This window comes from Bison bison, unplaced genomic scaffold, assembly GCF_000754665.1.
Source record: "Bison bison bison isolate TAMUID 2011002044 unplaced genomic scaffold, Bison_UMD1.0 scf7180017864317, whole genome shotgun sequence".
Classification (NCBI taxonomy): Eukaryota; Metazoa; Chordata; class Mammalia; order Artiodactyla; family Bovidae; genus Bison; species Bison bison.
In genome coordinates, this window is record NW_011494889.1 from 5,030,710 (window position 1) to 5,047,488 (window position 16,779).

Sequence of the window (16,779 nt, forward strand, 5' to 3'; positions counted from 1 at the left end):
GGACTGTAGCCCGACAGGCTCCTCTGTCCAGACTAATTTAATGTAGTAAAATTTTGTTAACCTAAACATGTTGCTAAAATTGGCGATGGATATGGAGAAGAAATCCACAGCTCTAACTTTAAAAAGAAGTACTCTGAATATAGTAGCAAACATAGAAACTTTTCAAATAAAAAAACATATCTTTAAAATCTAATATTTATACATAGAAAGTCATAAAACATAATACTCTCCAATAAACATTTACTAGGTACCAATCAGGATTTCTTTTTGGTGGCACACAGAGTATGAATAGATCAAAGGCTTTTACATCAAAAGCTCTTCTCTCTTGAAAGTGTACTCTATCCTTGCCATACCAGAATCCTAAAGTCTGAGTATACCATCTATCAATAAACAGCTAAAAAATAATCATCCTATCATTTTCTCCATCCACCATCACCATTTAAAACTTAGGCTCTGAGAGTCACCAACTATTTCTACTTTCATCCTCATATGCTTTGTGCTTCTCTTAACAAACCCCAAACTCCATGAACTCCTTCCCTTCCAATCTTTCAGTGTGCATCATGTATCTCTTCTACAGTATACAACCATCCTTGAGACAGAATAAAACGTAAGTACTTAAGTGTTCCTTGCTCTCCTATCCTGCCTGCTAAGAGTGTTCTGCCTCTGACTATTCACATTTCCCCCCACCTTGTCCTCAGAGGTAGAGTAGGTGCAGTTAAGACAGAATTCAGCAACTGGGGAAAGGAAGAAGCAGAAAACACACAAGGAGATTTGCAAGAGAAAAGAAAATGAACTATACTCGCAACAGAGTTTTATTGTTAGGCAGACAAAACGCATCCAAAAAGGCAGACAAGTAATAATCTCACGTAGGAAAAAAAGGCCCTTTTCCTCTACAACATATCCCGGTGACTGTCTCTAAGTCATTCTTTTATGCTTTCTCCTTTACTATTCACTAAAACATTCAACTAAATCATCAGGGTTTTGTTGAGTCTGCTGCTGCTGCTGCCGCTAAGTCGCTTCAATCATGTCCAACTCTGTGCGACCCCAGAGACAGCAGCTCACCAGGCTCCACCGTCCCTGGGATTCTCCAGGCAAGAACACTGGAGTGGGTTGCCATTTCCTTCTCCAATGCAGGGAAGTGAAAGTGAAGTCGCTCAGTCGTGTCTGACTCTTCGTGACCCCATGGACTGCAGCCTACCAGGCCCCTCTGTCCATAGGATTTTCCAGGCAAGAGTACTGGAGTGGGGTGCCATTGCCTTCTCCATTGTTGAGTCTATTTCCTACTAAATCTGTGAAGTCCATCTACTTCTAACCCTACCAACTATCCTAATCCAGGCTCCGGGCCTCTCTTGATTATTTCACTACTGCAAGTTTATGGCCAAAGTGAACAGCTTTCTATAATACATTTATTCTGTAGATAATTTTCTTGGGAGTGGAAAAAAGAATACAGAACAAGAGAGGGACAAATGAAATCATTCACTGATTCCATATTTATATATATATATAAAAATAATGTACTAGGTGCTAACATTACATGTATGCAAGGGAGATACAATTAACAAGACACAGTTCTTGCCTTCGTGGTATTTACAATCTAATGAAGAAAAAACACAAATAAATGGGCATTTTTAATGTAATATAAATCTCTGACAGAGATAAGCAGAGGGTACTGCTGTAGGAAGAGGAAAGGAAAAGAATCTGTTTTTAATCTGGTTCACTTATTCGTCTGAAATTTATTGATTTTTTGTACAAGGTGTGAAGAGTACTTTCTCATATGCAGAGAGTCAATTATTTAAAACAAGTAGTTAAATACTCCATTCTTTCCTCCAACTTAATTGAAATCCCCCTTCATCATATTTTAAGATGCTACATACACTTGGGTCTGCTCTTGGGCACTCTATTCTGCTATAGTTGTCTATTTCTGTATCAGTATCATACTGTTCTCATCAACTAATCAGTAACATTTAATATCCAGTAGGACAAGTATCTACTTCTTACAGGCTGACTACCTTTAAAATACTCAATATGGCAACAATGTCTTTAAACAAGTTTAAGAAAATCAGAGACTGAGAGGCAACATTCAGATGGCATGCTGAGGAGATGATAATCCTAACATAGAGAGGTCCTACCAATTGTCAAGAAGAGGGGAAGGAATCCAGCAAAACTAGGCTGAGGCTATTAACAGGTAACTCACTTAAGAGGAAACACAATTAGCCAATTAATACATAATCAAAACCAAAGCAACAATGAGATATCTTTCATCAATGCGACTAGCAAAAAGATCACCGCTGTTTTAGAGAACGTGAGTTAAAAAACATTGATTTTTTGAAAGATGAGTGACTACAACTATTTGGGAAAGTAATTTCACAGTATTTATTGAATTTTAAAAGATGCATACCCCTCGATCTAGCATTTCCACTCTTAGGAATATCAGTTCACTTCAGTCGCTCAGTCGTGTCTGACTCTTTGCGACCCCATGGACTGCAGCACACCAGGCCTTCCTGTCCATCACCAACTCCCAGAGTTTACTCAAATTCATGTCCATTGAGTCAGTGATGCCATCTGACCATCTCATCCTCTGTTGTCCCCTTCTCCTCCCGCCTTCAAATATAGTCAATTAAAATTAAAGCTCCAGTGTGTAAGGCTTACGGGCAAGTATGCTTACTGCACAGCACTGTTGATAACTGGAGCAAATATGAAAATATGAATAGAGATCAACATCAAAACTGGTAATTGGATCCATTGAATATATTAATTCTGTGAAATATTATACTGTTGCCCAAGAGAAAATTAAACATATATGCCCATGAGATATTTTAAGTGACAACAGCAAGCTGCTGTATAATATATACTTTGTAATTCCATTTTTATAAAAAGGAAGAAAATATCATATACACACAAACATACAATTCTACAAAGCATAAAAAATGAAAGGATACAATAAAGTTAACATGAGTTACCTTAAGAGGGTGAGACTATTAACTTTTTAACGTATAGAGATCACTGTACAGAGATCACTGTATAGAAGGGAAAAAAAATCTAGTCAAACTGAGGTCAACCATTGGAGCCAAGTTCTGCTAAAGGCCAAAGGTGATGGAGTCAAAGGCAAAGGACAATAAGAATAACCCTAAATATAAAGATATACCTCATTCACATTGAGAGAAAAGAAGAGGTCCAAATGTGGATAAATTTCTATACAGGGGAGAGATGAAAGGAAGATGCTGAGGTCAGAGCATAGAAAGTTAAAGTTCATGCTGGAGTAGCCAATGGCTTTCATTTTCCCCAGAAGTAGGAGTTATAGAATGAAAGTACAGTAATCATAATTTATATAATATCCTGTACTGGAGATAGGGAAATGACTGTTTATTCCTATTTTATGGCTATGTAATAAAAGAGAATGAAGATAAATTATTTGCCCAAACATACATTCAAGAGTAGGAAAGTCAGAACTCAGGGTTCTTGATCCTCTGATCAATTTCCATCTTACTCAAATTAGAGAGACTCAGCATTCAGTAAAAAAAGCTGCCAATATCCATGACATAAACAGCAGGTACTAAGCACCAAGATAACAAAAAAAGAAATTAAGGATACAGGCCGAGTCTTCAGAAATCTTGTATCCCTCCAAAATAAACAGGTCTCTAGATGTGAATATACACATCAGAAAATTTCCAATTCTGAATTTCTAAAAAATCCTTAATTAAAAGTTTTGCTTTTTAAGGAACAACATTCCAAGGAAAGAATGCTAAAGTATGTGAAAACATACAATAAAAGAATGCTATGAAGGCATACGATAAGCCATGTGAAAACATACAATAAATAAATAGTACAAAGGAAAAAACATTTCACAGACCAGATACGCTTTAGAAGTTGTCTTAGGGAAAACACCAAACTCCTTTAGTTATCTTGTTCTAACATGAAGAGATTAATAGTCAGTCCTTAGAGCCCCACTTTTATTTATCCCTTCTAGCTTTTTGTTTTTTCACTCTTTACAAAAATACCTTTCTAACTATTCCTATCTTCAGTACAAACTGGATTCTTGTAAGAATTTGAAGTTCATATGACTAAATACAATTCAATAAATATCTTTCACCCACTAATCAGTTTACAAATGCTGATTCAAAAAGTAAAACTTTTGCTTTAAATATCTTTTTGTTTTTTCCTCAAACAACAACAAAAATAACTAAATAGGAAAGAGTGGATAAAAAATATGAAGAAGAAAATTTTGTTGATTTGTAATATTCTAAATGATGTCTAAGTGAGTAAGTTTATGTGTCCATATACATGCTACCAAGTAGGCTTGGCTTTACTGAGTTTTTCTTAAGGAAAAAAATGTTCTAATCACATCTTAATATCATTCATTAAATTATTCAACTTCTTCCTAGTAAATAAAATGCACATATGCTATGATTATTGTTTCATAAACTGACTATAGTGAATCTGAACTTATTACAAATGAAAGTCAAGTTACTGAATATTTATCACAGCTTTCTTGAACTGTATAGCTCTGAAAATTCTATTACTTGTTTGACTGGTTTAGGGCTACTAGGGTTAAAAGTTATTCTGGAAAATAACTATGTATAATAAAATTTCCTTTTGGGTATCTACAGTTAGGCTTGTCAATATTTTTAAATGATTTTATTTTCTTATATTTTGTAAATATTAAAAAGAAAATCTTTGATGATAACTAAGATAATTTAGGACTTCTGACTCATACCATGAAGGTTTCTGTAAGGAAAAATTGACACTTTACAGGAGATCTGAGTTCTAGAGCATTTCAGTCCTCCTCAGTTATTGTGAAACTTTAATTCTAATATAATTAATGACTGGCTATACACACAGTTTCTTAAAAATGTCTCTGAAAAAGAAGTATTAATCCTGGTGTCAAATACAAAAAGCAAAGACTCAATAACTCAGAGGACAGAGAATCTCTGAGCTATAAATCAGGCTTTTTAAATTGAAAATTAGGTAAAATTTTGCTATATAAAATTTGGTATTTGAACACTTTACTTCCATTCTATATATTTCTATATTTATAGCAAAATATAGATTTTAAGCAAACCATAAATATACAGTGTTATATCTATCCACAGTAGAATACACTGTCATAGTGGTCTATAGTCCTTATCTTAAAATTTTTGCAAAGCTATGATAAACTGTTACAATTTTGCTAAGCAAATACTTGGCACATGTTTGACTTACTTTTAAATTTGCTTATCTATGCAGATTATATTTGAAATGATACATTCATCCCTAAAATTTCATGTAAGTATGGTAAATTCAAGTCAAATATTCCATTCAATTTAACAACTGAGCAACTAAAATGTGCAAAGCTCTATGTCATGACTTTTAGGCAATAGACTATAAGTCACAATAAAAAATATGGTTTATATGAACATTCAGTAATCATTATAAAAGAAATAAATGTTATGAAATAATATTTATTCCTATTACTCGAACTCTATCATTTTCTATTCTATTTAATTTTTTAAGTGCTGGTTGTAACCTACTAAATTGGTTTTATAACTCACTGCTAAGTCACTTCAGTCGTGTCCGACTCTGTGCAACCCCATAGACAGCAGCTCACCAGGCTCCCCCATCCCTGAGATTCTCCAGGCAAGAACACTGGAGTGGGTTGCCATTTCCTTCTCCAATCATGAAAGTGCAAAGTGAAAGTGAAGTCGCTCAGTCGTGTCCGACTCTTCGTGACCCCATGGGCTGCAGCCTACCAGGCTCCTCCATCCATGGGATTTTCCAGGCAAGGGTACTGGAGTGGGGTGCCATGCCTTCTAACTCACTAATGGGTCACAATTTGAAGTTTGAAAAACACTACTATACTCTGGAAGCATGTATGGAATATAAGGACAAGTAATGACCCTGCTTGAACACCTTGACCTGTCCTGATATCAGATAAACCCCACAACTATTAAGTTTCACTAATCTCTGATTATATTTTAGCTAAAGATAACAGGGTTCATGTCATTTATTCAAAAAAATTTTTAAGTTGTACCAAAAAATCAAAGACACATACACACACACACACGTTAATCATATAATAGCAGTACTAAAAATGTAAAGGTAAAATGAAATAGGAAAGATTAATTCAAATTGTGAATTCTGAATTTAAGACACAGAATTTGAGCACAGTTTTAAAGTACTGGCTAGACTTCAACAGGACTAGTGGCAGGAAGAGGAAGAGGAGTGACATAGTATGAAAGGTATTATGGAAAATAAAAATGAAGAAGAGTATAGAAGAGTACAGAGGATGTTCAAGAATGGAGGGTATTCCACTGAGGCTGAAACACAGGATTTGGGTGGGCACAGTATTTCCAGTCATCTCTTTTTTATTTAGCACCTTGGACTACAAGGAGATCAAATCAGTCAATCCTAAAGGAAATCAATCCTGAATATTCATTGGAAGGACTGATGCTGAAGCTGAAGCTCTGATATTTTGGCCACCTGATGCAAAGGGCCAACTCATTAGAAAAGACCCTGATGCTGGGAAAGATTGAAGGAAGGAGTAGAAGGGGACAGCAGAGGATAAGATGGTCAGATGGCATCACCGACTCGATGGATGTGAGTTTGAGCAAGCTCCGGGAGATGGTGAAGGATAGGGAAGCCTGGTGTGCTACAGTCTGCGGTATCGCAAAGAGTTGGACATGAATGAACAATAACAACAAGACTACACTGTTAATGGTTTCCTCTACCAACTCTTCTTGCTTTAGCTTTCATGGTGCAGTGTTATGATTCTCTTTCTTGCTTGGATCATGCCCACAAGTTTTCTACTTCAGGTGTCCTATCTCCATCTTCTCTAGGCACATCTGTTTTCTCTTTTCACAAGCACTATTTATTGATTCTCATTCGCTCCTTGTATTCACTGTTATCTGCAAAAGGTGTTGGCCAAGTTTTCTTGTAAAGGACTACATAGTAAATAGGGTTTAGGCTTAGCAGGCAAGAGGCAAAATCAAAATAACATATAGGTACATATATAATAACAAAAAATTTCCACATATTTCATTAGCAAAATTCAAAATATAATGATAATTAGTACAATTTTGGTAATACAGACTACTAATGAGAAAATGTAATCCTTTTGTAAGCAGAGGAGAATATAAAAGTTTGTTTAACTGGGGCTCAAAGTTAGTGATCCCTATCATCAAAAGAAAGTTGAAGTGAAAATCTCTGTTGCTGCTGCTGCTAAGTCACCTCAGTCATGTCCGACTCTGTGCGACCCCACAGACGGCAGCCCAACAGGCTCCCCCGTCCCTGGGATTCTCCAGGCAAGAACACTGGAGTGGGTTGCCATTCCTTCTCCAATGCGTGAAAGTGAAAAGTGAAAATGAAGTCGCTCAGTTGTGTCCGACCCTCAGCGACCCCATGGACTGCAGCCTTCCAGGCTGTCCGTGGGATTTTCCAGGCAAGAGTACTGGAGTGGGGTGCCAAAAGTCTCTGAGTCAATTTCAACTCTTTGCGACCCCATGGACTATACAGGCCATGGAATTCTCCAGGCCAAAATACAGGAGTGGGTAGTTGTTCCCTTCTCTAGGGGATCTTACCGACCCAGGAATTGTACCGGGGTCTCCTGAATTGCAGGCAGATTCTTCACCAGCTCAACTAATAGGGAAGCCTCAAGTCATCAAAAATCTACTGCAAATGTAAATCTGTAAATGCTGATCTACGATGAGATTCTACACATCCCATCTGTGAAACTATCTATTCACAAGAAAAGGTACTGGTGTCAGTTCATGAGTATATAGTTTTGATTGAGCATATTCCTCAGCTGTAAGGCATTTATAGAACGCGATTGAATTTTTCTCCTGATACTTGGGTTTAAGCATGTCATTACTGCAGATTAACCACTTCTAAGTCAAAGTTAAATGGAAGTTCTTCACTGCCCAGTTAAACGAATTTTGAACTATGAGCATCTCCTTTGCACTTGCATCAAGTGCCAAGAACTGATGTTAGAACTGTAGTTTGACCTCAAAATATCTATCTGCTGCAAATCTATATGGAAATGGAGATCTCTCTCCTTTTCACTTTTGACAATATGGGAAGTAGATACAGCAACTTGACATTTCTTGTAACTCAAACATTAGCTGTCAAAATGACTTCACCACAGCATAGTTTTTCATATAAGTGTTGTTTTGCCTTGTAATCTTATATTAAATTTATTTTGAAAACATATCAAGTCTACAGGAAAAGCTAATTTCCAAGCCTATTCAATACTTTACAATAATGGTTGAAGGGGGGTTTGGGGTTCAGAAATATTTCAGCCAGCCCTTTGTTCAAAATACGGTAATAAAACATTACCATTGCAAAATCAGTGAATGGGTGTATGGCATACCAAGAATGTTTGGCTTTTGATTTGACAAAAAAAAAAAAAACCCACAGAAATGGTAATAGTTGTTTCCAAAAAACTGAATGAAACACAACTTTGATACTACTGGTTCAATACATAATAGATTCAAATATTTGCAGCAAGTTGCCTGCTGATTAACACAAAAATGAACATCCACAGGCTTCAAGTACCTATTATTTTCACATAATTTGTAAATCTGTCCAAATAAGCCTTTTCCTGTTTTACCACACTCCATTGTAACACATTTTAGCAGATTACAATTCAGGTTGTATCAAAACAATATTTTCTCAACTTCTTTGAAAATACTAGGTTGGTGCAAAAGTAACTGCAGTTTGTGCATTGTTGAAATCTGACTTTGATACTGGAATATATTCTTAAATGAATGTGGTTATGTTATGTATCATTTTAATGCACATTTCTCGCTTTTTTTTTTTTTTTTTTTGCTACTGACTTATTACTTGCTGTTTACTTTATATTTATTTTAGACTAGGGAAATGATGTTAGACCAAAAAGTAAATTCAAGCAATTTTCTTCAGTTCAAAATGGCTCATAAAGCAGCAGAGACAACTCACAACATCAACAATGGCATTTGGTCCAGGAACTGCTAAAGAATGTACAGTGGTGGTTCAAGAAATTTTGCAAAGGAGACAAGAGCCTTGAAGATGAGGAGCACAGTGGCCATACATTGAAAGTTTACAACGTCCATTACAAAAGCCATTACAGAAGCTGATCCTCTTACAACTACACGAGAAGTTGTCCAAGAATTCAATACTGGCATTCAGTGTTCAATGCCATTCTACAGTCATTTGGCATTTGAAGCAAATTGGAAAGTTGAAAAGGCTCAATAAGTGGGTGCCTTATGAGCTGACTGAAAAATCAAAAAAATCATCGCTTTGAAGTGTCATCATCTTTTGTTTTACTCAACAGTGAACTATTTCTTGATCGAATTGTGATGTGTGACAAAAAGTGGATTTTATACGACAATTGGTGACGACCAGCTCAACGGCTGGACCGAGAAGTTCCTCCAAAGCACTTCCCAAAGCCAAATTTGCACCAAATAAAAGGACATGGTGACTGTTTGGTGGTCTGTTCCAAGTCTCATCTACTACACCTTTCCGAATCCCAGCAAAATCATTACATCTGAGAAGCAGGCTCAGCAAATCGATGAGATGCATCGAAAACTGCAATGCCGGCAGCTAGCACTGGTCAACAGAAAGGGCCCAGTTCTCCATGCTAATGCCCGATTGCACAATCAATGCTTCCCAAGTTGAAGGAATTAGGCTACGAAGTTTTGCCTCATAGGCCATATTCACCTGCCCTCTTGCCAACCGACTACCACTTCTTCAAGTATCTAGACAACTCACTGCAGGGAAAATGCTTCCACAACCAGCAGAATGTGGAAAATACTTTCCAAGAGTTCATTAAATCCCAAAGCATGGATTTTTACACTACAGGAATAAACTTATTTCTCGTTGGCAAAAATGTGTTGATTGTAATGGTTCCTATTTTGATTAATGAAGATATATTTGAGCCTAGTTATAATGATTTAAAATTCATGGTCCAAAACTGCAATTACGTTTGTGCCAACCTAATAATATGACAATAATGATTCCACAAAAACTGTTCAGAGAGGCTAATTCCTCAGATATTTCAAACTCAAACACTGATTCCTCAAATAACAAGGATTGAGCAGAATCAGCAACATCTTTCCACTCAAGAGTCAAAGAAAACCTCTCAATGTGATAAGAAATGATTATATCTCTCTGCTTTTATAATCCACCATTGACGCTCCTTCCAATGTCCTCAATTCTTTGAGTAACTGTTCTCCTTAAGTCTTAGACAAGTTTATTTTCCATGGACACATTTCTTTGGCTGCTGCAATCATATATGATTTCATTAACTCAATATTGGTCAATGGCTTTCCTTGCTTGGTTAATAAATGAGACACTCAGGTACTATAGTTGCAGCCTCACTTTCATTTTTTATTTTGTGAAGAGATTCTGCTATGGTAAGATATTAGGTTACATTTTCTAGCTTTTCTGACTGCTGCTTTCCTGTGAGTTATGAATGTTGTGATGAGTGCTCAGTTTAGCAGTGTAGACATTTACTGTATTCTATTAGTACAAGTGAAGCACAGTGGTGTAATAAACACCATGCTGTAATTTATTAATAAAATAATCCACAATCTACTGTGCCTTAAGAGCATGATATTTGAAAAATCTACCTTTCTTATTTTGACATGAGGCATATGTGCTATTAATTTAAATAAAAAATGCCATGGTATAGCGAGATATATAATACATACATATATATATACACACACACATATATACAGCACTTGAAATGTCACTATAGTCTGCTGAGCACAGCAGTGCAAAGCACTGAGTAACACATACAGTGCCAGTCTCCATCACAACTAGTCAACTTTGCCACTGAGGCACAAAAGCAGCCATAGGTAGTGTGCAAATCAACAGTATGGCTATGTCAATAAAACTACAGACAGTGAAATGCGAACTTTAAAAGACTCACAAGTCGCAAAACTCTTCTTTTGCTTTCCTTTCAACTATTTTAAAATATAAAAATAATTCTCAGCTTGCAGGCTGTGTGAAAATAGGTGGTGGTCCAGATTTAAACCACAATTCAGAGCTTACCAAAATCTATAAGATAATAACTCCAAAATAAATGGTGCTATTCACCCTTAGAAACACCAGACTAATATCTATAACCCATTAAGTAGATCACACTATAATTCAAACCCAACATATACCAAATTAAACTAACCATTTTCCCATCTACTCTAAATTTTCTCTTCCTTCCTATATGCCCCAACTCCGGAATCAACCACCAAGTACTGAACCCCTAAGTCAGACACCAGAAAACGGAATAATTTTGATTCCTCTCTCTGCCACTGACATTCACTCTAACACAAGTTCTAATTATTTTACTTCCTAAATAGTACCTGAATCCATCCCCTCCATCACCTTTATTCAAATCCTCATTACCTGTCACCTGAATATTGTCTCCTAACTAGTCTCTCTAGTCTGCTGCTGTTGCTGCTAAGTCGCTTCAGTCGTGTCCAACTCTGTGCGACCCCAGAGACGGCAGCCCACCAGGCTCCCCTGTCCCTGGGATTCTCCAGGCAAGAATACTGGAGTGGGTTGCCATTTCCTTCTCCAATGCATGAAAGTGAAAAGTGAAAGTGAAGTCGCTCAGTCGTGCCCGACTCTTAGCGACCCCATGGACTGAAGCCTACCAGGCTCCCCAGTCCATGGGATTTTCCAGGCAAGAGTACTGGAGTGGGGTGCCATTGCCTTCTCCGAGTCTCTCTAGTCTAGCCCTCTGAAATCCATCCCTCACACTGCTGCTAAGATGTTCTATATAAAATACAAAACTGATTATCACACTGTCCTTAAAATCCTCCTTGAAATTAGAATAAAATTTGAACTCTTCTGCATGGCCTACACCCAGGAAGCCTCATTTTACATATCTCTCCCCTCCTTATCATAACCCTATTAAGCCTTCCTCTCATTCCTCTGACAACCCCATCCTTTCCTGCCACAAACCCTTCTACAGTCCTAAAACAGCAGTTTTGCTCCAAGAAAGAACCCTGAAAAAGCATGACAGAAAGTAGAAGGAGGAAAGCTAAGATATCAATCAGGGCAGCTGCATTTCTATATGCTTCACTGTCTAGGCTTTCAGATATGAAAGTGAAAGTCAAAGCCACTCTGTAATGTTCGACTCTTTGTGATCCCATGGACTATACAGTCCATGGAATTTTCCAAGCCAAAATACAGGAATGGGTACCTGTTCCCTTCTCCAGGGGATCTTCCCAACCCAGGGATAGAAACCAGGTCTCCTGCATTGCAGGCAGATTCTTTACCAACTAAGCTGGCTTTCAGATATAATGTCATTTTAAAAATCACACACACGAGTTCTATGATTTAAAAAAAGTTTGCTTTTGAAACTCATGGCTGTTACAGTCTAATTTACATACCATAATGTATAAAGTGCTAAACAGTATGACTTATGTATCTCTCCTCTTTCATCGCCAAAGCCTCTTTCTCTATCCTCCATCAATAGGAACATAACAGGTGGCTTCAGATCCCCATGTTCACCAACCCTTCTCTGCCTCTTCTCCATTCTTGGTTTAGCCAACTTACACTTGTCTTGGAAGAGCCCTTCTTGACTTTATATCTTTGAATAAATGTTATATTTTTCTTTATAAGAAAAAATGTGAAAATATTATTTAATTGACTGTGAATTTCTTATCTGGCTTCCCTCACAAGAATGTAAGAATAAGATCTTTGTCTGTCTTATTTACTACCAAATTGCTAGAATCTAAAGAACAGTGCCAAGCACACAGGACATGTCCAATAAATGTTTATCAAATGAAAAATGTCTTAGTAATTTTATATCCCAGTACATAGTGTAGTGGCTGGCACAAAGCAGTCACTAAGCATATGCATGCCAAAAAATAAATCTTAAAATAAAAATTGGGGTCAGAAAATGAAGACCCCTGAGTAATAGCCCAGGAATCTTATGTTCAACTGTGATAGATTCTGTCTTATTTCCCTATTCACTTGTTCATCTCTTCAATCTTCATTTGGCAGTGTTTCTAATAGTTTGATTTTCCTCCAAGCTCTCCAACCTCTTTTGTCTAGTGGTCCATGACGTTAATATAAAATTAAACAAAGCCTACATTTTAAATATGGCTCTACTTAAAGAAGCACATGACAACTTTGAAAAATATGTAAAATTCTAAATAGTAATAGAATACTATTACATTTACAATACAAATAAAATACGTTGACAGAATCATGGGGAAAAAATCCTGACCACCTTTTACAGAATTTAAATGTTTGGATTTGACTTACTTACTAAAAAACATTAAAAATTCCAATTGAAAGGTATTAAATTACCCAGGGAAACAAATCATATATCAAACTTATACTCTGTGAAATACAGTGGTTTTCTAAATAACATTTACATTTAAACAATGCTTCACAGAAAATAATGCTAAATTTTGCCAATAAAAAAATAATAAATATATAGAAACATAGAACAATGATTCTTACTAAGTTATTGTCATCTTGGAAAGCATAATGCAAAGTTGTAATCCATTTATTGTCTCCATTCACTAACACATCCCTTTCTTCACGAAAACATGCTGTCTGAAAAGGAAAAAAATAAATTTTTAGATAAAGAATACTTTATGTAAAACTAGGAATATATTATGCAAACAATTACTCAAATATTATACTTTCTGTTCTGAAAAAGGAATACATTATATGTATTATATATTATATGACTTTCCAACATTATTATATGATATAATAATAATAAAGTCAAATAATAAAGTCATATAATGCTGTTATTTCCAACAACATTATATGACTTTCCAATAAATCAAGTTTCAAAGAACCCTCAAAAACTGAACAACTGAATAGTAAACTTAAAAGTATTTTATATTTGAAATTACTGTTATAGTTCAAAAAATCAGAAAAGTATGCAGAATTATTTAACAACCATGGTTCACTCTACCATTTAGATAACATTAATGTCAACAATGTCACATTTACTCCTAACCTATTTGCTTTTAAGAAAATAGAAGTTGCAGCCTTCCTATTTCTAGAGAAGTATCAGTTCTTCCTCTAAGAAAAATGAAGAATCTGAAGTTAGTATATATTCCTCCCACCACATGCTCTACTACACATGTGTCCAAAAACAATAGAAATGCTCTGTGTTTTGAAAATTTCTGTGAATAGTGTCACTGTATCTATTCCCTTTGCAACATGATCACTTTTTAATCAATAATGGCTGTTTAATTTTTAATTGCTACAGTATTCCATTCTATGATCATAGCAGAATTGCCTCATGTAACCCGTCCCAATCATGAAAACATAGGTTATTCACATTTTTGCATCATTTCAATATTGCAATAAATATATTTGTACAAATGTACAAGAGTTTCTCTAGGGTATACACTTGGAAGCAGAAATACTAGACTTCAGCGTTTTCAACTTTATCAGACACAACCTAGTTTCTTTCCTAAGTGCTATACCAATTTCTACCTTCACCCCAGTGTATGAAATTACCCATTTTCCACAACATCCTGAACTCCATTTGGCACTGCTAGACTTTTAAGCATGTTTCAATAAGATGGGTATGAAATAATATTTCATCATTCTTTAATTAGCATTTTCTTAATTACAGGTGCAAATAAATAACTTACATATGCTAATTGGATATATGAGTTTTCTCTTTGAAAAACTCCTTTTGCCCATTTTTTCTAAAGGATTATCTTTTTCTGATTTATAAAAGTTTTAATTTATTCTCAGGATATACTTCCATCATTACAAAGATACAGCCTGGAGAATCTTAGAAATATGTTACTAAAAATAAAAAATAACTGTGTATGATACAATTCTACAATATATATATATTTTTTTTAGAAGTAATATAAGTTTATTTAATTAGTGAATCTATTTAAGATTAGGTAGTACATATTCAAGTAAAGTAAACATTTATACTTATGTATTTTACTTAATAATGACAAATCATAGACGACATAACTTTCAAAAAATAAAACCAGTAATATTAAACTTGTCTCATTAACTAAATTATTTGAAAGTGAACTCTTAAAACATTTCTGAGCTGAATATTTTTTATTTTATTTTATTTTTTTTTCCTGTAGAACTTTTTTTTTTAATTTTATTTTTTTTTCTAATTTTATTTTATTTTTAAACTTTACATAATTGTATTAGTTTTGCCAAATACAATATATTTTTTAATTTTTAATTTAAATAACCACTATGCCAGCAAGTTTCAAAACAAACTGAAAGGTAAAGTAGAAACTGAAACGCTCCCTCCTAGATTCATTGTCCCCTTGTTACATCCAATGATTAACACCAGTAACTCAGTTGAATTTCTTCTCAGAAAATTTCTTTGTACATACACAAACAGAGACACATGCACATAGACACACACACCCTATATTCATATGGTATCCCATCTGCCGTAACTTTTCTTTCTTTACACAAACGAGATCACAGTGCTCTATAAGTCATTTTTTCAAGTAACAACATATCTGAACAGCCTTCCATACCTGTACATAGAAAGCTACCTAATTTTTCTCAATGGCTATACCATATTTCATACACATTTAAAAATCATCATGCAGTATCCTACACATAGTAGGTACCTAGTAATTTATTTCCCACAAGATAAATTCACTAGTCATGATGTACAAAGCTACTCACATTATCTAAGTGCCCTAATTTTTTTCATGTATTTCCATAAATTTTATTTGATGAAATAGAATTTCTTTTTTAAATTAATTTATTTATTTTAATTGGAGGCTAATTACTTTACAATATTGTGGTGGTTTTTGCCATACAGCAACATGAATCAGCCACGGGTGCACATGTTGTCCCCCCAGCCTGAACCCCCCTTCCACCGCTCTCCCCACCCCATCCCTCTGGGGTCTCCCAGAGCACCGGATTTGAGGGCCCTGCTTCATGCATCAAACTTGCACTGGTCATCTATTTTACATATGGTAATGTACATGTTTCAAGCTAGTCTCTCAAATCATTCCACCCTCGCCTTCTCCCAGAGTCCAAAAATCTGTTCTTTACATCTGTATCTCTTTTGCTGTCTGATGCAACAGAATTTCTAAAGCCACTCATTAAACAGCATCAGCAAGGAAAATCTTAAAAACAAATAAAACTTAAACCAAATGAATGGGCAATTTACTCATAAATTCAATTATTAAAATCTACCATAATTATGCTTCTGTTCACTTTAGGGGGAAAATAGTATCATTTGACATCAGATCAGATCAGTCGCTCAGTCGTGTCCGACTCTTTGTGACCCCATGAATCGCAGCACGCCAGGCCTCCCTGTCCATCACCAACTCCCGGAGTTCACTCAAACTCACGTCCATCAAGTCAGTGATGCCATCCAGCCATCTCATCCTCCGTCGTCCCCTTCTCCTGACCCCAATCCCTCCCAGCATCAGAGTCTTTTCCAATGAGTCAACTCTTCGCATGACGTGGCCAAAGTACTGGAGTTTCAGCTTTAGCATCATTCCTTCCAAAGAAATCCCAGGGCTGATCTCCTTCAGAATGCACTGATTCGATCTCCTTGCAGTCCAAGGGACTCTCAAGAGTCTTCTCCAACACCACAGTTCAAAAGCATCAATTCTTCGGCGCTCAGCTTTCTTCACAGTCCAACTCTCACATCCATACATGACGACAGGAAAAAACATAGCCTTGACTAGACGGACCTTTGTTGGCAAAGTAACGTCTCAGCTTTTCAATATGCTATCTAGGTTGGTCATAACTTTCCTTCCAAGGAGTAAGCGTCTTTTAATTTCATGGCTGCAGTCACCATCTGAAGTGATTTTGGAGCCCCCCAAAATAAAG

General features: G+C 35.8%; 1 protein-coding gene across 7 annotated transcripts in view; it reads right to left on the bottom strand.

Annotated features, from left to right (window-relative positions):
* The window catches only part of CDC42BPA (CDC42 binding protein kinase alpha (DMPK-like)), a 298,104-nt gene that overhangs the window by 172,440 nt on the left and 108,885 nt on the right, over positions 1-16,779 (bottom strand). For all 7 annotated transcript variants that reach the window (XM_010852881.1, XM_010852884.1, XM_010852883.1 and 4 more), the window contains exon 4: positions 13,432-13,527. In XM_010852881.1, the coding sequence (XP_010851183.1) occupies positions 13,432-13,527 (96 nt within the window). The remainder of the gene's footprint in view (positions 1-13,431; positions 13,528-16,779) is intronic.